Source organism: Lithobates pipiens, unplaced genomic scaffold (genome assembly GCF_037356315.1).
Source record: "Lithobates pipiens isolate NorthernLeopardFrog02 unplaced genomic scaffold, aLitPip1_a1.2 Scaffold_8, whole genome shotgun sequence".
Taxonomy (NCBI): domain Eukaryota; kingdom Metazoa; phylum Chordata; class Amphibia; order Anura; family Ranidae; genus Lithobates; species Lithobates pipiens.
In genome coordinates this window covers 566,418,821-566,443,387 of record NW_027507903.1, presented here as the reverse complement: position 1 = coordinate 566,443,387, position 24,567 = coordinate 566,418,821, and the positions used below count along the sequence as shown (strand labels likewise).

Here is a 24,567-nt window from a genome sequence, read left to right as displayed (position 1 = left end):
AAATTCAGTGTTCCGCCTATCACAGGCGAAGGCGGAGCCGGAGGCGCGGCTTTTGAATAGAATGGCCGCTGTCTGTCTGCTCGACACGCTGATCGAGCGGGCAGACAGCGATGACTCGAGTATAAGCCGAGGGGGGCACTTTCAGCCTCAAAAAAGAGGCTGAAAATCTCGGCTTATACTCGAGTATATACGGTAATTTAAATGTCTAGTGTAAATTTCCCAGCACTTCATTCACAGCATGCCATAAAAGTGAATGGGTGTACACTCTTGTAAATGCTGATGCTTCTTGGTATCAGTTTTTACTTGCACATGCATGTTCAATGTATTCTCTGAACATGGAAGAGTTTTATTGGGAAATACATCAAACACACATATGGTACACCCCAACAAAACACCAATGCAAAGATGCATAAGTATGTACAAGGGTAGTGCAGCATCCAGCCATTCAGTTTTATGGCAGGCTGTACATGCCACCCATGACTCCCCAGGTGCAGAAAAGCAGTGGGCAATTTCATAGAAGGTAAGGTTGAATAAAGACAATAGTCCATCCAGTTCAACCTGTGTAGGTGCACGTGTGTCAGTATCTCTAATTATTTCCCATATCCCTGTATGTTGTGTTATTTAACCACTCACAAGTTAAAAACATTTATATTTTCTAGAAAATTACTTAGAACCCCTAAACATTATATATTTTCTTCCTAACACACTAGAGAATAAAATGGCGGTCGTTGCAATACTTTCTGTCACACCGTATTTGCGAAACGGTCTTACAAGCACACTTTTTTTTTTTAACTAAGAAAACGATAAAGTTAGCCCAATTGTTTTTAATATTGTGAAAAATAATGTTATGTCGAGTAAATTGATACCCAACATGTCAACTGCGCCCCGCTTGTGGAATTGGGACAAACTTTTACCCTTAAAAATCTCCATATGCGACGTTTAAAAAAATCTACAGGTTGCATGTTTTGATTTAGAGGGGAGGTCTAGGGCTAGAATTATTGCTTTTGCTCTATCGATACCTCACATGTGTGGTCTGAACACCATTTTCATATGCCAGCGCTACTCACATATGTGTTTGCTTCTCCATGCGAGCTCGGAGGGCGGGGCACGTTTAAAAAAAAAATTCTGTTTCTTATTTATTTTACCTTTTATTTTTTATTTTTACACTGTCTTTTAAAAAGAAAAATTGTATCACTTTTATGCCTCTTACAAGGAATGTAAACATCCCTTGTAATAGAAAAAAAGCATGACACAACTTCTTAAATATGAGATCTGGGGTCAAAAAGACCTCAGATTTCATATTTACACTAAAATGCAATAAAAAAAAAAAAACTTGTCATTTAAAAAAATAAAGTCCCTTTAAGAGCTATGGGTGGAAGTGATGTTTTGATGTCGCTTCCGCCCTGCAATGATATGGAGATGGATGGGGGCCATCTTCCTCTCACTCATCTCCATACCTAACAGGAGAAAGGACCTGATCACCTCAGCCGTTTCCAATGGCTCCAGTAAGCTGCGGAGGGCACTGGAGCACGGCATTATTTTTTACATATAGACACACCCCTCCCCCTCTTTTACCTTCCCTGTCTTTCCGATACAGGGAATACCCCTGGATATTTGCCAGCCAATCGCGTGAACTGTCAAACCAATTTTCAGTTATTCCGACAAAGTCTAAGTCCTCCTCATGTAATAGCAGCTCCAGTTCCTCCATTTTGTTAGATAGGCTCATAGCATTTGCGTATGTTCCTCTCAGCATTCTATGGGTGCATATTAACTTCCCCTTAGTTTTCCTCTGGCTTTGTTTTCCGAATTGTCCTTGCATTCACTCCAGGATTAGAAGTTACAGCTATTTTATCTCTGCTGACTCCACTATTACCCTCTGTCCTTTGCTCACTACCGGCTATTGCTTCTTCTGACCCCCCCCCCCATACCTAGTTTAAAAGCCCCTGTAACTTTGTGGGCATCTTTCTCCCCAATAGGGCTGTACCATCCTCATTAAGATGCAGCATTCCCTAAGCTCCTGCTGCCTCTCTGGTGTGGCTCGAGGCACAGGTATTATTTCAGAGAAAACTACCTTGGAGGTCCTTTTCCTCAATCTATTCCCTAAGTCCCTGAAATCATTTTTTTAGGACTCTCCACCTTCCTCTTACATTGTCATTGGTGCCAACGTGTACCATGACCACTGGGTCCTCCCCAGCCCCGCCCAATCTTTCCACCTGATCCACGATGTACCGAACCCAATCGCCCGGTAAACAACATACCGTTCGGTGACCATGGTCTTTCTGACAGATTTCCCTCTCTATCCTCCTAATAATTGAGTCCCTTACTAGTAGCACTTGTCTAGCCTTTCCTGTATCTCTAACCCCCTCCTTACTGGAGCCGTCACTCCCCTGGCAGCTAAGGGAGGGTGCCTGCTCCAGCACTGCCACCCCTGAGCTTATATCCCCAGCATTATGCAACTTGAAATATTTGTTGGGGTGTACCAGCTCAGGACTGGCCTCCCTAGCACTCTTCCCCCTAACCCCTCCTTCCCCCTAACCCCTCCTTCTACCTACCTCTGGCTCCTGTGCCTCAAAATGAATGCAGGGCATATAAAATGCATATACATTTCTGTGCACGTGAACCCTGATTCAGGTCCTTTAGGAAGCCTATGAGGCAAAACATTCTACAGGATTCCATTTCATGCAAAGATTCTTGCCAACTGTCAGTCATGAATTCCACCTTAATGAACGGTGCATTAAGCACCTCAAACCCGATGTCCCTGTGTGTTCCTAAAGCCTTATTCGACATTTCTGACTTCCTTTCATCCCACACCCATATTTAATCGGCCACATAAAAAAATTGTGCCAAAAAAGTGACAAAACAGTCGCCCATCCCCACTCCTGAATCACAGGGTGGTTCTCCTCGCACTCTTCAGTTGTGTTTATATTTCTGTGTAACTGTGCCTGGATCCATTCAACAACCATCTTTGCATTGTCCATTCTCAGATCCATTTACAGAGATCTATGAATGGAATACTACAAATCCCATCTGCCACCACTGCGGAGGGACTTGTAGTTCTCAATTGTAGCACAATTGTGGTGTCTACACTTCACTTGTTGTCCATTGTTTACTTAGGTATGAATATCCCCTTGTGATCTGGTGCTGCTAGCATTCCTCAAAAAAAAAGCATTTGAGGAAAGTGGCTAGATAGTGCTGGGCCCAGGCCCCAGGGTTATCTTGCTGGTATTGATCTGATTCCTGGTCAGGTGACTTCTACACCCCAGAGGATTTCTACAGTTTCCTGGGCTTGTAATGTAATGAGAATTTAAATTGTAGTGCCACACCATAGCTGGACGATCCAGATACAACTTTATTCCATTAAAAGTCGGGTGCAATCCAAAAAGTAGCCGATGGGTTTCAGGGGTCCATGAGCACCGCTTTCATCAGGTCTTGACTGACTACAATGTTAACACACCAGTATTCAACTGGACCTAAAATTTTATTTTTTCCAGTGTGAATTATAGGCACGGGTCTTTTCAGCAGATTTTTTGGCTTACATTTAATGCTAATAGTTGTATCTGGCCTTCCTAGAAGTGGTGTGGCGCTTCAATTTCAATTCTTGGAAAAGAAGCATGACAAGTAAACATGTACCTGTCCGCACCTGCTATCCAGACTAGCGACTAGTAGTGATGGACGAACTTCCGACGGGACGTTTCGCGAACGCGGCCGATAGTTTGCGAACCGTAACGTTTGCGGCGGGCCCCATTGACTTCAATGGGAGGCGAATTTGCAAACCTACAGGTCAAATTTGCAGCCACAAAATAATTACTAGCTGTGCACACATAGTCCCACCACATGGCCAATGACATAACACATGTATGAGGTGAATCTGGAATCGACAACTACAAGCATTCTTTTTTTATATGTGAAATTGTGACAATTCAGGACTGTGGAGTGCATGAAGGCAATGGAGGAGAGGGAAGGTCAGGGTAGGCAAAGAAGAGGGTGCAGGAGATGATCACCAGCAGCGTGACATACAGCAATGACACCTGCACCGTGATAGAGTGATCTGACACCAGCACCGTGATAGAGAGCACTGACATCAGCAGCGTGACATACAGCAATGACACCTGCACCGTGATAGAGCGATCTGACACCAGCACCGTGGTAGAGAGCACTGACATCAGCAGCGTGACATACAGCAATGACACCTGCATCCTGATAGAGTGATCTGACACCAGCACCGTGATAGAGAGCACTGACAGCAGCGCGACATAAAGCACTGACACCAGCACCGTGATATACAGCATTGACACCTGCACCGTAAGCAGCCCCTGGAGTAAGTCAACATAGCACAGGGATGGTGGGAGCCCCTCATAATGAGCATAGCACAGGGATGGTGGGAGCCCATCATAATGAGCATAGCACAGGGATGGTGGGAGCCCCTCATAATATGCACAGCAGAGGTACAGCCCCAGGAGTAAGTCAGCATAACACAGGGATGGTGGGAGCCCCTCATAATAAGCAGCCCCAGGAGGAAGTCAGCATAGCACAGGGATGGTGGGAGCCCCTCATAATGAGCATAGCACAGGGATGGTGGGAGCCCCTCATAATATGCACAGCAGAGGTACAGCCCCAGGAGGAAGTCAGCACAGCACAGGGATGGTGGGAGCCCCACATAATAGGCAGCCCCAGGAGGAAGTCCGCACAGCACAGGGATGGTGGGAGCCCCTCATAATAAGCAGCCCCAGGAGGAAGTCAGCACAGGGATGGTGGGAGCCCCTCATAATAAGCAGCCCCAGGTACAAGTCAGCACAGCACAGAGATGGTGGGAGCCCCTCATAATGAGCATAGCACAGGGATGGTGGGAGCCCCTCATAATATGCACAGCAGAGGTACAGCCCCAGGAGGAAGTCAGCACAGCACAGGGATGGTGGGAGCCCCTCATAATAAGCAGCCCCAGGAGGAAGTCAGCACAGCACAGGGATGGTGGGAGCCCCTCATAATGAGCATAGCACAGGGATGGTGGAAGCCCCTCATAATGAGCATAGCAATGGGATGGTGGGAGCCCCTCATAATGAGCATAGCACAGGGATGGTGGGAGCCCCTCATAATGAGCATAGCACAGGGATGGTGGGAGCCCCTCATAATATGCACAGCAGAGGTACAGCCCCAGGAGGAAGTCAGCACAGCACAGGGATGGTGGGAGCCCCTCATAATAAGCAGCCCCAGGAGGAAGTCAGCACAGCACAGGGATGGTGGGAGCCACTCATAATAAGCAGCCCCAGGAGGAAGTCAGCACAGCACAGGGATGGTGGGAGCCCCTCATAATGAGCATAGCACAGGGATGGTGGAAGCCCCTCATAATGAGCATAGCAATGGGATGGTGGGAGACCCTCATAATAAGCAGCCCCAGCAGGAAGTCAGCATAGCACAGGGATGGTGGGAGCCCCTCATAATAAGCAGCCCCAGGAGTAAGTCAGCATAGCACAGGGATGGTGGGAGCCCCTCATAATGAGCATAGCACAGGGATGGTGGGAGCCCCTCATAATATGCACAGCAGAGGTACAGCCCCAGGAGGAAGTCAGCACAGCACAGGGATGGTGGGAGCCCCACATAATAAGCAGCCCCAGGAGGAAGTCAGCACAGCACAGGGATGGTGGGAGCCCCTCATAATAAGCAGCCCCAGGAGGAAGTCAGCACAGCAGAGGGATTGTGGGAGCCCCTCATAATGAGCATAGCACAGGGATGGTGGGAGCCCCTTCATAATATGCACAGCAGAGGTACAGCCCCAGGAGGAAGTCAGCACAGCACAGGGATGGTGGGAGCCCCTCATAATAAGCAGCCCCAGGAGAAAGTCAGCACAGCACAGGGATGGTGGGAGCCCCTCATAATAAGCAGCCCCAGGAGGAAGTCAGCACAGGGATGGTGGGAGCCCCTCATAATGAGCATAGCACAGGGATGGTGGGAGCCCCTCATAATGAGCATAGCACAGGGATGGTGGGAGCCCCTCATAATGAGCATAGCACAGGGATGGTGGGAGCCCCTCATAATGAGCATAGCACAGGGATGGTGGGAGCCCCTCATAATAAGCAGCCCCAGGAGGAAGTCAGCATAGCACAGGGATGGTGAACTTTACAAACCTACAGGTCATATTTGCAGCCACAAAATAATTACTAGCTGTGCACACATAGTCCCACCAAATGGCCAATGACATAACACATGTATGAGGTGAATCTGGGATCAACAACTACAAGCTTTCTTTTTTTATATGTGAAATTCTGAAAATTCAGGACTCTTGAGACAATGGAGGCGAGGGAAGGTCAGGGTAGGCAAAGAAGAGGGTGCAGGAGATGATCACCAGCACCAGCACCGTGATATACAGCACTGACACCTGCACCGTAAGCAGCCCCAGGAGGAAGTCAGCATAGCACAGGGATGGTGGGAGACCCTCATAATATGCACAGCAGAGGGTGCAGAAGAGTAAGGCTGAGTGAGCCACTCAACCAATTCTGGTGCTTCCTTTGACGTAATCGCACGCACCTTCTGCAATTTTCCACTTTGGCTCAAGCCTGTTGCTCCTGCCCTACCCCTACCACCCCTGCGGAAGGGCCTGCCTCTTCCTCTGCCTGTAATTTTTTTAATGACCCTGTGACAAAACTCTCTACAGAAGTGCAGTATGTATGTGGAAGAAGGTATATAACACCCCGCTTCAATCTATTGTTTTTGGGGGCCACTGGTCTATCACACCAGTTACAATACTTTTTTTTTTTTTTTTTTGGATTGCGTTTGTCACTCTTTGTAGTATCACTGCAGAACCGCTCAGCAGTCACAATGCTGGACAGTAGAAACGCACTATACTATGCTTTCTATATGTGCAAGTATTTTATACGTGTATTACACAACTATATACTGCACACCAAATAGTACACCTATACCAGTCCTTAAGGATCTTTGTGAAACTAGTAGGTTGTGATTAGCAGACTGTACCTCAGTCCCTATACTGATAAAGGACTGCTGCAGAATAGGGCAGCAGTCAGCAGTAGTGCACCTCAACCCTATATATTGTGGACCTATACCAGTCCTTAAGGATTAGCAGACTGTACCTCACTCAACCCTATATACGCTAGTACGCTATACCTTACCAGTCCTTAGAAGGACCTTTGTGGAACTAGTAGGTTGTGATTAGCAGACTGTACCTCAGTCCCTATACTCATAAAGGACTACTGCAGCAGAAGGGCAGCAGTCAAGTATAATATTCTTTCTATATTTGGAAGAAAGAATATTATACGTGTACAAGCCTATTACCATACCAGTCCTGAAAAGGACCTTTGTGGACCTAATAGTAACAGCTACTGATTAAACTGACTGTCCCTCACTGCCACACACAGCTTCCTGCCTGTCCCTATTTAAACTGACAAAACAGAGGCTGCTGCAACAATAACTTGAATAGCACTCAAAACTATATCCTGTACTACTACACCATACCAGTCCTGAAAAGGACTTTTGTGGACCTAATAGTAACAGCTAATGATTAAACTGACTGTCCCTCTCTGCAACACACAGCGTCCTATCTGTCCCTCTCTCAGCCCTGACAAAAGACAATCTGCAGCAACAATGACTTGAATAGCAGTGCCTCAAACCTATATCCTAAACTACACCTATACCATACCAGTCCTTAAAAGAACTTTTGTGGACCTAATAACCATAACCATGTGCTGTAATGTCTCAATTGGCTGTCCTGTACCCCATGATGGATGTGTCATCATAGGTCAAAGTTCTTTTACACAGTAAACACGTAAGTCCGCCGGGCGAACAGCGGCAATAGTCCGCTGAACGGGTGGACCGCGAACAGCCGAAATTCGCCGCGAACCGACCGCCGGGTGAACAGTTCGGCCATTCCTAGCGACTAGCTTAACAGGTAGCTGAACATCCTCTAATAGCCTACAGGCACACCTAAGTAGATCTTGTTACCCAATCCTCCGCTCCTTCATGATGCGAGACCAGTCCCTAAAGCATCTCCCAAAATGTTCTGATGGTCTAAGGTCCTGACATCATCAAGACCAAAGTAGGGTCCATAGCTGGATGTGAGGATGCAGGGGGACAGTCCACTGCTGGAGAATGGGGGAGTGCTGGGAGAGCAGATGAACAGGTAAGTAAAATTATTTTTGTTCTCTTCTAGACTAAATAAGCAGTTAACCCTTACAAAACCTTGCAAATTTCCCAGAGTTGGTCTTAAAGGAATAACATTTCTGAGCTCTGCATTTTATCAACCTGACAAAGGGACATTATGCATGCTATGATATGCTCTATGACCAGCCATAACTATTACCATTAACTGCCTTTGTTGTTTAAATCAAAAAAATAATTATTATTCCATTGCATGGCTAATGAAGGACCTTACTTTAGCCCAAAGAGGCAAACTACTTTTCCCTTTCTTTTCCTATCTCCTGTTCTTTGCTTAATTTATTAGATGGTGGCAGTGGTATAGAGGGTGTTATTTTGCCATACTCCAGAATGGTCCAACAGTCTCTTCTTCCATTGGATCAGAGTGTCTTCAATACAGACCTGTACAGACAGGGCCTCACACCTCCACAAATGCCCGGGGACCACCTTCATCCATATGGTGAGTATTTTGAAGTGGCAGTTCTTTTATTGGACACTACACACGGCAATGACATACAATTAATATTCAAGTTCACTTTTCTTTCTGCAAAATCATTTTTTCTGAGCATATTTCCTTTTACAATTTCTTTTTCAAAATTTTATATTTGAACAGAACTCAGCTAAACCTTGTTTGTATCCAAGCTAATCACTTAAAATAAACCCCCTACAATGTCAAAGAAACAGCAAACCTGACAAAAAAGGACCTGTTTGGGGCTACTTTTTCTAAGGAGGTTATTGATGACCAGCTCTAAATAAAGACCAATAAAAATTCAGCATTTATCACTGTATTTACTATACTTCATGCATCATTCATGAACATGCTGGGGGGGGGGGGGGGCGGAGGCTAAGTACAGCATAGCTCCCCTTGACATCCAATGATCCCAAAGTATATCTAAACCCAAATTTTAAATATTGCAGACTACCAGTTCTTAGATGTAGTGGCTGAATTTGTTTTCATTTTTGGGGGGGATTTTTTACCTTATTTAACTTGGTATTCCTGCAGAAAACGCACTTCATGTCCCTAGGTGTCTTCAATAACCTCTGAATCTATGGAGGCAGGAATGCTTGTCACCCAAGCTGAACTTTAAACATGTCTGTCTTTGATCATCTCATTTACATGTAGATTGGGAGATTAGTAGCATAAAAAAATTATAAGATTGTTTTTTTCTTTCAGTGACAGGGACACATTTCTGGAGACAGGTATTTTCTGTACTTGTTGAAAATGGTCTTAGCCTGAAAAATGAAAACGAATGCAGCCAGCCACCAGATCCAAAGACTAGTAAGCTGCAATAAATTACATTTTTGTTTTTGGGGTTAAGATATCCATTAACCCCTTCTCATCCAGCCTCAGCATCCCTTTAACAGGATTTTTTGCCAGGGGGCAGGAAGGATTGTACATGATTGGCTGTCACAGTTGTCACATGATCGAGAGCCAGTCTTGCTTGCTACTGATCATTTGCAGATAACAGGAGCTGTCTTTGACAATAAAACCAAACTTTACAAAGAATATCTATCTATTTTTTAAACAAAACGCTGTATAGATTAGGTCAGTAATTCGAATCTAATGTTTAGAAACAAACAATACATAACACTACTACCCCAGGCCCAAGTGAAATAACCCCCAAGTAATCACCCACTTTAGGTACCCAGTCCACCTACCCTATAGAACAGGCATCATTAAATGGTGGGCCGCGGTCTGAATTTGGACCAAGTCACTGTCCCATCCAGACCCACTGCAGTTGCGCAATTTAGAAGCCAGTTCTACCCCTCAGCTTCTGCTTGCAATTTAATCTTTGCAGAGCTGACATCGGGAGACAACACAGCACTGGACACAGGACGGGAGCTGCCCCAATTAACTGATTGGTTGCTAGAATGCAGGGTGATCATAGCAACCAATCACAAGCTGGTTAAAAAGAAAAATTGTGCAACTCTGACCCTCCATCTGGAACTCTCCTGCCTCCCGATGTCAGCTATAGACCTGCCGTGCCTCTTGCCCTCTACCCTGTGTAGGTAGGAAGGTAGGACAGGGAAGAGGGCTATTTTACTGCTATAAAGGACAGGGGGGGAAACCGGGAATAATGTGAAGGAGGGACGGAGACTGCAATGTAAAGGAGGGGGGTGATATAAGAGTGGGTTGAGGAATGGGAATGAGGGGGGGTCTGAGGACTGCAATGTGAAGGGGGGGTGATATAAGAGTGGGTCGAGGAATGTGAACGGGGGGGGGGGGGGTCTGAGGACTGCAATGTGAAGGGGGGGGGTGATGTGAAGGGGGTGAGGACACGTCTGTGAAGGGGGATAGATGTGAAGTGGGGGCCTATTATGTAAAGGGGGGCATCTTGATGTGAAGGGAGGATGCGATATAAAGGGGGGTTGTGTTGTGTCAGGGGAATTGAGAACACTGATGTGATAACAGGATTGTGATGTGACGGATCGGAGGCTAGGTTCACATTCATTATAATGGGCAGCCTTATATGCAGAAATGCAGAGACAATTTTTTAAATTGTGGCAAACCAATCTGCACTATGCGGGTTGGCGCTCACAAAAAATGTGCTGCGTTTGCTAATGCACAGAGGTGCCATTAAGAATCAAACATGTGATTCGGACCTCTGTTGAAAGAATTTTTACTGACCGGACCTACGTGAATTTTAATTCAAAACGCCTGCTATAGAACTATGTGTGCTGAACCCTTCTATGACTTTGTCTGGACTTTTCCAAGATTAATTTGCAAACTATTGGTAGAAAGGTGCATGGGTAGCTGGGCACTGCCATATGGGACATGTACCAAAAGTCCCCCCCCCCCCCCCCGCCCTCCTTATTATAAAGGTAGTGCTACCATGCAATGGCAGCCTTGTTACTGATGTTTGTTTACAGACATCAACTGGGGGTTCAGACAGGTGAACTAATTCATTGAACTACAAAGAAACTGGATTTGAGCTGCTGAACTCAACCCTAATTGTTAGGACCGGATCCTTGGAATGTAATTCATTAAAGTATGGGGACCAGTCACTCTAGTGGATTTCATAGTTGTATTTTCAGTGACACTAGAAAGGAGAGAGGGTGAGGAAACCAGATACCCAAACCAGCAGTAATTCTGATCAATAGCTTCGGTAGTAAGGCAGCAAAATATCCCTAAAAGTGTGGTTCTTGGGTCTGCTTGGACATTCTATTTGCAACTGCAGGTTTTTAGTGTCTGTTCCCTCCTATCACCCAGTTTAGCTCCACGTTATTATTATTTTTATCATACAGGATATTATATTAAACTAAAAGTTTGAGCTCATTGAGCTTACAATCTAAAGGGAGGGGAAGATGGTACAAAAAGTAACAGCTGCAGGGGATGATCTAGTGGAGGCTACTCAAGTATGGTATTTTAGGTGGAGGTGGGGTAGGCTTCCCTGAATAAAAGATTGCCTAAAGGCAGACAGGGTAGGAGCTGACTAGACATATTGGGGTAGGGAGTCCCAGAGGATAGAAGAGGTTCTGGAAAAGTCCTGGCAGCGGGCGTAGGAGGAGGTAACAAGGGAGCTAGAGAGCAAGACATCCTCGGAAGAGCAGAGAGGACCATATCTGCAGATGAGATTGGTGATATTCCAAATAATGACAAACACAAAGTGTCCTGCGCTTGAGAGTGGGCCCAAAGATACTTAGTAGGCTTTATTTCCATCCAGCCTTTAATGGATAAATCTCGTCTTGCAGCCCTCAGACTGGGGAAGTCTGGAACCACTGAAACCACAATACAAAACAGAGTATAATACTTACTTATTTAAGGCAGGATATAACCAAGGAGTGAATAAGTTGTGTTTGTGGTGGTGTTAGATAGGAACTGGCAAATTCTGTAAATTTTGCGGAGGTTGAGGTGGCAAGATTTATCCAGTGATTACATAGTTGCCAACATTGTAAAAAAAAATTTAGGGACATTTTTTGGACTATAGGCAGAGTCTTATTATAATTAGGGGGCGGGGCATGTAGGCGTGACATAGCAAAAAAAGAAAAATGCCATGCGTGCCACAACGAGCAATGGGCGTGGTTTACATAAAATGGTGGGTGTGGCTTATATTGGCGTGGTTCAAATAGGGGTGTGGTTAGCGCCTGAGATGAATAAGAGATGGAGAAAGAAAGGGGAAAAGAGGGAGGGAGAGAGAAAGAAGGAAAGAAGGATGGAGGGATAGCATGCCCAGATCCTACACCACAATAGAAATGTGTATTCCAGAGTTTAACAAATCAGCAGATAGATACTCCAAACACTTGGGGTTAGCGCTTCAATCACCCCAGCACCATGGTTGTTATGGTATCAGGATGATTGAACTATTATTACATTGTAATATAGAATGAAATCATTAAACTCACCATAATGCAGAATCAGTCGGACCCCTGATCGTGTCACCTGCCACGTCGCCTGCCACCAGATGCCATCAGGTGCCCCAAGCAGAGTCCGTCCTTGCATCAGGTGCCCCCAGCAGAGTACGTCCTTGTATCAGGTGCCCCCAGCAGTGTGCCTCTTACATCAGGTGTCCCAGAGCAGTGTGCCTCTTACATCAGGTGTCCCAGAGCAGTGTGCCTCTTACATCAGGTGTCCCAGAGCAGTGTGCCTCTTACATCAGGTGTCCCAGAGCAGTGTGCCTCTTACATCAGGTGTCCCAGAGCAGTGTGCCTCTTACATCAGGTGTCCCAGAGCAGTGTGCCTCTTACATCAGGTGTCCCAGAGCAGTGTGCCTCTTACATCAGGTGTCCCAGAGCAGTGTGCCTCTTACATCAGGTGTCCCAGAGCAGTGTGCCTCTTACATCAGGTGTCCCCAGCGGAGTGCCTCTTACATCAGGTGTCCTTAATAGAGTGCCTCTTAAATCAGGTGCCCCCAGCGGAGTGTTGGCTGCAGATGGAGTGTTGGCTGCAGATGGAGTGTTGGCTGCAGATGGAGTGTTGGCTGCAGATGGAGTGTTGGCTGCAGATGGAGTGTTGGCTGCAGATGGAGTGTTGGCTGCAATCTAGCTACATCTCAAGGGGGGAGAGGTGTGTGGGTGGAGGCATGGTGACTTGGGGTGTTACAGGCTGATTTGAGGAAGGGAGGAGGCATGGTTGTGATTTGGGGAGTGCAGGCATGATGGTGACTTGGGGGGTGCAGGTATGGTGGGGACTTTGGGGGTGCAGGCATGGAGGAGACTAGGCAGGAGGGGGTGCAGGCATGGTGGTAAATAGGCAGGAGGGGGATGCAGGCATGGTGGTAACATGGGGGAGGGGGATGCCGGCGTGGTGGTGACATGGGGGGGAGGCAGGTGCAGGCATGGTGTTGACATAGGGGGAGGCGGGTGCAGGCATGGTGTTGACATGGGGGAAGGCGGGTGCAAGCATGGTGTTGACATGGGGGAGGGGGTGCAGGCATGGTGTTTAGATGGGGAGAGGCGGGTGCAGGCATGGTGTTTAGATGGGGAGAGGCGGGTGCAGGCATGGTGTTTAGATGGGGAGAGGCGGGTGCAGGCATGGTGTTTAGATGGGGAGAGGCGGGTGCAGGCATGGTGTTTAGATGGGGAGAGGCGGGTGCAGGCATGGTGTTTAGATGGGGAGAGGCGGGTGCAGGCATGGTGTTTAGATGGGGAGAGGCGGGTGCAGGCATGGTGTTTAGATGGGGAGAGGCGGGTGCAGGCATGGTGTTTAGATGGGGAGAGGCGGGTGCAGGCATGGTGTTTAGATGGGGAGAGGCGGGTGCAGGCATGGTGTTTAGATGGGGAGAGGCGGGTGCAGGCATGGTGTTTAGATGGGGAGAGGCGGGTGCAGGCATGGTGTTTAGATGGGGAGAGGCGGGTGCAGGCATGGTGTTCAAATGGGGAGAGGCGGGTGCAGGCATGGTGTTCACATGGGGAGAGGTGGGTGCAGGCATGGTGGTGACATGGGAGGAGAGGGATGCAGGTATGGTGGTGACATGGGGGGGAGGGGGGTGCAGGTATGGTGGTGACACGGGGGGATGGGGGTGCAGGTATGGTGGTGACACGGGGGGAGGGGGAACAGGTATGATGGTGACAAGGGGGGAACAGGTATGGTGGTGACATGAGGGAGGGGGGAACAGGTATGGTGGCGACATGGGGGAGGGGGGGAATAGGTATGGTGGTGACATGGGGGAGGGGGAGAACAGGTATGGTGGTGACATGGGGTGCAAGGGGGAGCCAGGACCATCAGTGTGCTCAGCCAGTGGAGCCCCAGTCCTTCCATGCTGGGGCTCAGCCTATGAGAAGAGTATTGCAGGGAAAGCTCCAAGCCTCATATGTAAGGAGAACAATATCAGTGCTCCCGCCCATACACTGTGTACACCCCTCCCCCATTACACTGACAGGCTACAGCTACATCATGGGTCAGTCAGAGAACTCCTGACCAGCCAGGTGAAGCCTCCCTTCTTCCCTTCCATCACCCCCACCATTCCCCCGAGCCCCGCCACTCCCACTGTGTCCCCACTCATTGGACACAGGGGGAGGAGGGTTGGCGGCGGCGGGTGGAGGCTGATTACGTCTTCCTTGTGTTCAGTGGAGAGCGGGGAGGGGTCGCAATCCCTGGAGCCAATAGGGTTCAGTGTACAATAGAATTTTCTATTTGTACACTGAAGAGAGACGCCGATTGGCTGCCCATCTCCTCTGCACTGAACACAAGGGGAAACCACACTTGTAGCGGTGGCCATTTTTGTGTAACCGCTGCGGTTTTTAGCCAAAAACATTCCCGATTTTCCTGGGACCAAAGCAAAATCCCGGGAAACAATCGGGACAAGCTTAAATCAGGACGAGGGTCCCAAAATCGGGATTGTCCCAGGAAAATCGAGACTGTTGGCAACTATGGGATTGGATCTGGGGGGCTAAAGGAAAGGTCAGAGTCTAGCATTACACGTAGCACCCTAACGTGTGTGGATGGGCCAGTGGTTGTGCTATTGGTAAAGTCATGGGGAGGGGATCGGGGAGGAGGACATAAAGCTCAGTTTTAGAAAGATTGAGATTGTGGAAGTAGTGTGACATCAATACTGATATGTTGCTCAGTAAATCTGTGATACATTAGGAGACCGGGGGTGTGAGCTGGGGAGTAGAGAGATAGATCTAAAAGTCATTGGCATAGAGGGGGTACTGGAAACCATGGGAGGTTATCAACTGGCAAAAGGTAAGAAGTGTAGAGAGAGAATAGGAGGGGCCCAAGGACAAAGCCTTGGGGTACCCCAACAGAGAGAGGAGGAGGAGCTGAGGAGATGGTGTTGTATGTGACACTGAAAGTGTGCTGAGATAGGTAAGAGGAAAACCAGGAAAGAGCAGAGCCACAGAGGCCAAGGGAGTGGAGTTTGAGGAGCAGTTGGTCAAGTGTGTCAAAGGCAGCAGAAAGGCCTAAGAGTATCAGTATGGAGTAATGGCCATTGGTTTTAGCAGTTAGTAGGTAATTAGTAAGTTTTAGTAGGGCAGTTTCAGTGGACTGTTGTGGGCAGAAGCCAGACTGTAGGGAATCGAAGAGGTTGTTGTCGGTGAGGTAGAGAATCATACAGTTGTGGACAAGGCGTTCAAGAAGCTTGAAGGCAAATGGGAGAAGGGAGATGGGTCTTAAGTTATTTATATAGGCTGAGTCTAGTGAGGGTTTTTTAACTATGGTGGTAACCAGTGCATGTTTTAGAGGGGAGGGAAAGGTGCCAGAGGAGAGGGGGAGGTTGAATATGTGGGTTACAGAGTTTAGGCTAGAGCAGGAACGGGGTCATAGTAATTGTGAGGGGATGGGATCCAGGGGACATGTGGTGAGGTGGGCCTCAGAAAGGTGTTTGGCAACTTTCTTAGTGGTAATGGTGTCAAAAGGAGGATTGCATCTGGTGTGTTTGGAGAAGAAGGCTGGAGGCTGGATATCTCATCACGCATTGTTGATTTTGTTTGTAGAATGTCTGGCAATCTCCTGGGCAGTAAGTAAGCTGGTGGGTGAAGATAGTGGGGGGGGGGGGGGGGGGGCGGGGTGAAGTAAGGTGTTAAGGGTAGAAAAGAGTAGACATGGATTGGATGAGAGGGATATGATGAAACTGGTGTAGTAGGTTTGTTTAGCAGTGTGGAGGCAGGAGTTGTATTTGAGAAGGGCAGATTTGTAGAGGGTGGAGTCTTGCAGGGATTTAGTTTTACGCTATTACTTTTGCAAGAAGATGGCTGCATCTCTTGAGACATCTTGTCATCTGTCTGCCAGGGTTGTAGCAGGTGAAGCTTGGTTCTGCATGTAGAGATACGAGTAAGTGTGTCCAGGGAGGATGACAGTAAGGACAAGGACCTCTTCCCAACAAACCCTGGGCTGTGGTTGTGGGGGTCTGCAGGCAGGGAGCTTATCGGAATCTGGAAGCCCCCTTTAACAAGGGAGCCCCTAGATCCCACCCCCCATGTGAATGAGTATGGGGTACTTTGTAACCCTACCCTTTCACCCCAAAAAAATCAGTGTAGTGGTAATAAAAACAAGAGACGGCTTTGACAAGTCCTTTATCAAAAATGAAGAATACCCCCGTCTTTGCTCCAACCTGTCTTCTTTCTCCTGTTTCATCACCGATGTGTTCTTCCTCTGATCTTCTCCATCCGCTGCTGTCTTGTCCCTCCGGTGATGTGTTCTTCCTTCGTTCTTCTCCCTGTGCTGCTGTCTACTCCCATGTTTCCACTAGTCACCCAACACATTTGTGCAGCTTAAAGGAGGAAAGCTGGTATATATTTTTAAAGACCCAGTCCTTAGGAGGGTTCTGTTATGCAGTGGTCTTAACACAGGGATCCTGCCACTTAGACGGCTAGACCATACAGCCACTAGACCATCCCATCGATGGAAGCTCCGCCAATAGCCACCACAGCCTCCTCTCCCAAACTGGCTGCTTCTCCTTCTTTCATTCCATCCTTCGTTTCCTGTCTCTATTCACTGTAGGAGCATAAACGTATTCTCTCTCCATAAAATAATTCAAACCAAAAATTTTACTTAACCAGCGACTTTTTTTTTTTTTTTTTTGGCTGAAGAATTTGTTGTCATTGGTAGATTCAGTAATGCAATACAGTACAGTACGGTACGGTACAATCTCCAGTAAAGCCCCATACACACTATCAGATTTTCTGCTGATTTTTGTCTACAGATTGACCAACACCATATAATATGAGGTCAAACCTTAGGAGTTTCAATGTGTATGCAATCAGGCAGGCCCTTGCACTACATGGTTTTGGTAAATCTGAAGACAAAAATCAGCATAAAATCTGATAGTGTGTATGAGGCTTTCCCATTATGCAGTGATGGAATTATCAGGGTCACAGCAGTCACACTTGCAACTTCAAGGGGGGCCCATCCCCCCCCCCCCGCTCCGGCGCAGGGGGGGGGACTGACAGAGCTGAGGGGAGAGAAGGCAGAGCTGAGACTGCGGACCCCCCCACCTATCCAGAGAGAATGTAGGGAGGCGGTCACTGAAAAAGAAAGTCAGCAGACCAGCTGACACCAGTCAAGTACTGGGGGAGGAGCTCTCTCTGCCAGGAGTCCCCATGAGGCAAAGGCCCTCCATGGGCTGGAGGCACTGTGTGTCAGAATTCTGAGGAGGAATTGATTGCTTGACCTAAGTAAATGACAAATTGCCAGTGCAATCGATCCCAACCTCCACCACCTCTGCCTCTTACTGATCCCATCCCCCCCACCACCATCGGTGCCACCCCCCTCAACACCACCACTGCCATCCCCTTCAACACCACCACCACTGCCACCCCACTCAACACCACCGCCACTGCCACCCCCCTCAACACCGGCACTGCTACCCCCCAACACTATTGCTGCCACCCCCCTTAACACTACCGCTACCACCCCTCCTCAACACCGCCTCTGCACCCAACACCGCGGCTGCCACCTCCCTCAACACCGCGGCTGCTACCCCCTCAACACTCCCGCTGCTACCCCTCAACCCTGCTGCTGCCACCCCCCCTCAACACCGCCGCTGCCACCCCACCCAACACCACCACTGCCACTGATGCAACCCCCTCAACACCCCTTTAAAAAAAAGGGGGGTTAGGGGGCTTTCATGATTTCTAGTTACACCCCTGCCATTAAGTACCCTTTCTCGGGCTGTGCTGTTGTGTTCATACCTTTAAGTTGCGTAAGTTTCCACTCAATAGTAGTTTGGTTTTACCTTAGTCCCATTTTTAGGATCTTGCCAAGGGTTTACCACACTTTTGTGCATTACTACATCTACAGCTGTATGGTCCTGTCAACTACCATGACCAACTAACCCCTGGCACAACCCCCTATATCATATACGGTATATCCCCACAACGGGAAGCATCACCAACATTTATACAGCTGCCCAAACAGTTAGTTTTAGATTCCTCCATCCACAAAAGCAAGGTGAACGGAGAAATCCCCCCTGCTTGACATTGTATTGTGAAGCAGCACCCTGATTGGCTGCAGACATATTCTTTTGACAGAAGGCAATCCAAAAATGTATTTCTGTCAACCAGGGACAGAAATCACACTGATCAAAATTTGGCTGCTAGTATAAAAATGTATAACCTAAGCTATCAATTCTTTCTACTAAACAGCAGTGGCAAGAAGCAATGATTAACCTGTTAATTTGCACTTTTGCATAAGCTTAGGCTAACTACAGCTGAATTTGTCCAAGCAGATCTGCCTGCTCAACAGGGAATCTTTCCATTGATCCCCTCTGAGCAGGCAGATGACAGGCCTGTGTCCGCTGTTCTCTAGGGGGTGGTCACATGGAAATGGACCGCATGTCCATTTCCATCTGACTGATATTCGATCTGTTCCGCTGGACAGATGGCAAACGTGTGCCCATTCATCTGTTTTTATCGGACCAGATCAGATGCTGGCGGGTGACAGAGGACACATGTCTGCTGACATCCGCTGTCCCATAGAGAACAATGGGTGATCCGATGAAAAACAGACAGGCAGACCCGATCAGTCTGCTGGTGTAAAAGGGGTCTAACGGTTTCAAGTAGACAGAAATGAACTAGGGGCACCATTGTTTAAGGCAGGGTGTCAAGAAACCAAATGCTGTATCCTGTAAAACAGGCGCAACCAGATATGTATGGATCTGCACAAAGATTACCAGACACTAAATAAAAGTAAATGTTTTTTAAGAAAATAACACAGATTTAAAAAATCACAATAAATACAAACATTCAATACACCAAAGGATACAAAACCCAAATAAAGTGTATCTAATCAGTGGAAGTAAGAACAACTAAGGAACCTAAGTAAACTAACGAAACTAGACCATGTACAGATGGCAGGTTAAATAGGGTAGAGCAGGCTCAGGCTGATGAGCAAGGGATAAGCCAAAATGAGGAGAAGGTGCACAAAAGCAGGTACGAGCAGGCGGCAGCAGGAGCAGTATCAGGAACAGAGTCAGGAACCGAACCACAGGTCATAGGGAGCAAGGTACATGGGATGAGCAGGTAAAACACTGAGGCATTATGGAATAGTAGAGGAAAGACTTTATATCCTACCAGCATCAGGTGAAGACTAATTACTCGCATCTGTTGGCTCCTGGGAGGCACCTACTGGTGGACAGACACTGGGACTACACCCTTCAGGTCCAGGAACTACAGTGCCATCAGCAGGTGATCCAGTTTCTGACACAGGGTTCCTACTATAAATAATGGTAATGTTACCAAAGAATGATGATATGGACCATATTGAACTAGCCATCAGAATGTACATACAGTCTTCTAACTAAGTGAATTGCTTTATTCCAACAGACACAGATAGTGTTTTCCACGACATGGACAGTGAAGGTTTGAATTATCTTGGAGGATCTTTGCTGACATCTTCGGAAAGCACCAACATACAAACCCGCATTGGACCCATTGACCGCCTCTACTCCATGCAAAGCTCCTATTTTGCCTCCTGACATGATAAATGACGTGATTTGTGGATGCTTCAGATGGTGTACTGGAAAAATATTTTCACATTTGAAACATGAACTATACTATAAATAGATTTGTCTGTTTTAGGTTTAGTAATAATTTCTATTTAGTCCAAGAACATATTGTACCTATATTGCATGGTGCAAAGATAAATTCACTGCACAGAGCAATGACATCACCATGTTGAACTTGCACCTGTGATGTAGCCATGGATAAAGAAAATTGGAAGCCTTTATACATATTCTTGTGGTTGCTGAAGCTTCTGTTGATCTAAAAAAAGTAAAGGAATAATGTGTGGAGCCCCCAGAATCCTAAATGTGGAGTAGTGGACAACATTGCTTGAGCCTTGCCAAGCCTGCAGCCAGTGTGCAGGGGCTTTGGTGATGTATTTGAGATTCATTTTCCATAATCCTACCTTACCATGCGTTCACAATGAATTAATTGAAAAAGCACGAACTGATCTCATATTTATCTTGAAGTTGATGTAAACCCAACCACTAAAATCTCAGCTGTAGCAATGTTAAAGTAATTTGAAAACGTAAGCTTTAACATTTTTAAATCTGCAGTTTTCATTAAAATTATTTACTTGATGATCCAGTCACAAAGATCCTTGTTCAGGTACTTCTTGTTATATGATGACAATGCTCTGTCGCAGGGGTCAAGTCCTGGGGAAAAAAGTGTGGAAACTCAAGCAAGATTACCTACCCCTCTCCCCCCCCCCCCCCACCTAAAAAAAAAAGTACAGTGGTGTGAAAAGGTGTTTGCCCCCTTCCTCATTTCCTGTTCCTTTGCATGTTTGTCACACTTAAGTGTTTCGGAACATCAAACCAATTTAAACAATAGTCAAGGACAACACAAGTAAACACAAAATGCAATTTGTAAATGAAGGTGTTTATTATTAAAGGTGAAAAAAAATCCAAACCATCATGGCCCTGTGTGAAAAAGTGATTTCCCCCTAAACCTAATAACTGGTTGGGCCACCCTTAGCAGCAACAACTGCAACCAAGCGTTTGCGATAACGTGCAATGAGGCTTTTACAGCGTCCTGGAGGAATTTTGGCCCACTCATCTTTGCAGAATTGTCCTAATTCAGTTACATTAGAGGGTTTTCGAGCATGAACGTCCTTTTTAAGGTCATACCACAACATCTCAATAGGATTCAGGTCAGGACTTTGGGTAGGCCACTCCAAAGTCTTCATTTTGTTTTTCTTCAGCCATTCGGTGGTGGACTTGCTGGTGTGTTTAGGATCATTGTCCTGCTGCAGAACCCAAGTTCGTTTCAGCTTGAGTACACGAACAGATGGTCGGACATTCTCCTTCAGGATCTCTTGGTAGACAGCAGAATTCATAGTTCCTTTTATCACGGCAAGTCTTCCAGGTCCTGAAGCAGCAAAACAGCCCCAGACCATCACACTACCACCACCATATTTTACTGTTGGTATAATGTTCTTTTTATGAAATGCAGTGTTCCTTCTACGCCAGATATACTTGGACACACACCTTCCAAAGAGTTCCACTTTTGTCTCATCGGTCCACAGAATGTTGTCCCAAAAGTCTTGGGGATCATTAAGATGTGTTGTGGAGAAATTGAGACGAGCTTTGATGTTCTTTTTGCTCAGCAGTGGTTTTCTCCTTGGAACTCTGCCATGCAGGCCATTTTTGCCCAGTCTTTTCCTGATGGTGGAGGCATGAACGCTGACCTTAACTGAGGCAAGTGAGGCCTGCAGTTCCTTGGATGTTGTTGTGGGGTCTTTTGTGACCTCTTGGATGAGTCGTCGCTGCGCTCTTGGGGTAATTTTGGGCGGCCGGCCACTCCTGGGAAGGTTCACCACTGTTCCATGTCTTCGCCATTTGTGGATAATGGCTCTCACTGTGGTTCGCTGGATTCCCAAAGCTTTGGAAATGGCTTTATAACCCTTTCCAGACTGATAGATCTCAATTACTTTCTTTCTCAATTGTTCCTGAATTTCTTTGGGTCTCGGCATGATGTGTAGCTTTTAAGGATCTTCTGGTGGACCTTACTGTGTCAAGCAGCTCCTATTTAAGTGATGCCTTGATTGTGAACAGGTGTGGCAATAATCAGGCCTGGGTGTGGCTAGAGAAATTGAACTCAGGTGTGGACAACCACAGTTATAGTATGTTTTAACAAGGGGGGCAATCACTTTTTCACACAGGGCCATGATGGTTTTGATTTTTTTTCACCTTTAATAATAAACACCTTCATTTACAAATTGCATTTTGTGTTTACTTGTGTTGTCCTTGACTATTGTTTAAATTGGTTTGATGTTCCGAAACACTTAAGTGTGACAAACATGCAAAGGAACAGGAAATGAGGAAGGGGGCAAACACTTTTTCACACCACTGTATGTGGGAAAAAATATATAATATACGTACGACTTTTTTTAACAAATAAAGTGCAACATTTATTGTAAAGTGACAGTTTATGGGTACACCTCCAAAATTCACATGCATTAAACAAATAAATATAGAACAGATGTAACAAAATAATTTAACCTGTATGCTATACTAACAAAAAAACACCACCATTTGTGATAATGGTTCAATGCAGAGTCACTGTGCCCATCACTGCAGCCTCACTGTGCTAATTAATGCAGCTTCACTGACTGTGCCCATCATTGCAGCCTCACTGTGCCCATCATTGCAGCTTCACTGTGCCCATCATTGCAGCCTCACTGTGCTCATAACTGTAGCCTCACTGTGCCCATTAATGCAGACCCACTGTGCCCATTAATGCAGACCCACTGTGCCCATTATAATGCAGACTCACTGTGCCCATCAATGCAGTTTCACTGACTGTGCCCATCATTGCTGCCTCACTTTTGCCCATCATTGCAGCCTCACTTTTGCCCATCATTGCAGCCTCACTGTGCTCATCATTGCAGCCTCACTGTGCCCATCAATTCAGCCTTACTGTGCCCACCAATGCAGCCTTACTGTGCCCACCAATGCAGCCTCACTATGACCATCAATGCAGCCCCGCCGTGCCCATAATTGCAGCCTCGCCGTGGCCATTAATGCAGCCTCACTGTGCCCATCATTGCAGCCTCACTGTGCCCATCATTGCAGCCTCACTGTGCCCATCAATGCAGCCTCACTGTGCCCATCAATGCAGCCTCACTGTGCCCATCAATGCAGCCTCACTGTGCCCATCAATGCAGCCTCAATGATGTTCCTCTCAGTGGCAGAGTGTAGTGTGTGTAGTTAGTAGTGCAGCAAGGGTTAATAGACCATTGGGCACTCACTGAGCTCACACTATTTACTTCTGGAATGTTGGGCTCGGACTGACTGACATGGTTCTATACCGCCAGCCCAGGCAGCATTAAACACACCAGGAGTGTTGTGGTGGGACTACGGGTATCGCTCCCGCTGTGTTCAATGCTGTCTGGCGGTAAAGAACCATGTCATTCAGTACGAGCCTGACATTTCAGGGGTGAACATCTTAAGCTCGGCGAGTGCCCAATGATCTATTAACCCTTGTTGCAGTACTACACACACTACACTCCATAACTGAGAGGGACATCATTTTTTACGCAAGAGGAGGGAGGGGAGGACTCTGCACCTGAGCCTTCCAGGATTGGCAGCCACAGTGCAAAGGAAATTATTATTCCTGCTGTTTAAAAGGTACAATAAAGACGTTCTCATGTGTTCCTACAGTACTCGAACCCTGCTCTGTCCCTATTTTCAAGTTGCATTCCTGTCTGGTTACCCAGTTATACAGACTTTCGGTGAAGACTACAAGTGGCTGTTTTAGTACACATTACACAAGCATAGTCCACTCTTGTCACCATGAGGTAACTCACCATGCAAAATGCCATGGAGCCATCACTGGATAGCATATGGACAGGCAGAGTGGTTGTAGGAGGTGCAGGTGATCAGCATCACTGAGGTTTAATGAAGGAATGGAAAAAAGGTGAGGACAAGTATTTTATTTAAAGTGATTGTAAAAGAAAAAAAAAATAATAACAATAACAAACATGTCACACTTACCAGCTCTGTGCAGTGGTTTTGAAAAGAACAGTCCAGATCCTCCTCTTCTAGGGTCCCCCGTTGACACTCTGGGCCCCTCCACCTTGCCGAGTATGATTTGCTATCGGGGGCACTTGTGCATGCTCGCTCCAGAGAATCCATAAGACAGAGTAGTGGGGCTCAGCCCTGCTCCCCGCTCGACAAGACTCCTGCTGCTGTATCTCAGCCAATAAGGAGGGATAGATTAGGGAGAGCCTTGGCTCTCATGCACATCGCTGGATCAGGAATGGGCTTAGGTAAGTATGAGGACGGGCTGAGGGGCAGCTGGACACTAAAGGCTTTTTACCTTCATGCATAAAATGCATAAAGGTAAAAAACTTCAGCCTTTACAACCACTTTAAGGCAGTTCTTTAAGATACGTCATCCATATAGTATTTCTAAAGCCTGTGTACACTGAGTACACCATGATGCTTGTTCTCCTGAAAAAAAAAAAATATTCCTCCTCTGACTACTTACATTCATTTTAAAAATCTGAGTAAACATAATTTTATGAGTCTTATCT

At 46.8% G+C, this 24,567-nt stretch overlaps 1 protein-coding gene across 3 annotated transcripts in view; it reads left to right on the top strand.

The window, feature by feature from the left end:
- The window catches only part of LOC143961024 (LIM homeobox transcription factor 1-alpha-like), a 114,766-nt gene extending 94,154 nt beyond the window's left edge, over positions 1–20,612 (top strand). For 2 of the 3 annotated variants that reach the window (XM_077470146.1, XM_077470144.1), the window contains 3 exons: positions 8,453–8,605; positions 9,320–9,424; positions 19,852–20,612. In XM_077470146.1, coding sequence (XP_077326272.1) covers positions 8,453–8,605; positions 9,320–9,424; positions 19,852–20,003 — 410 coding nt within the window. In that variant the 3' untranslated portion in view covers positions 20,004–20,612. The remainder of the gene's footprint in view (positions 1–8,452; positions 8,606–9,319; positions 9,425–19,851) is intronic. The other variant, XM_077470147.1, reaches the window with a different exon arrangement.
- The last annotated feature ends 3,955 nt before the right edge of the window (positions 20,613–24,567 follow it).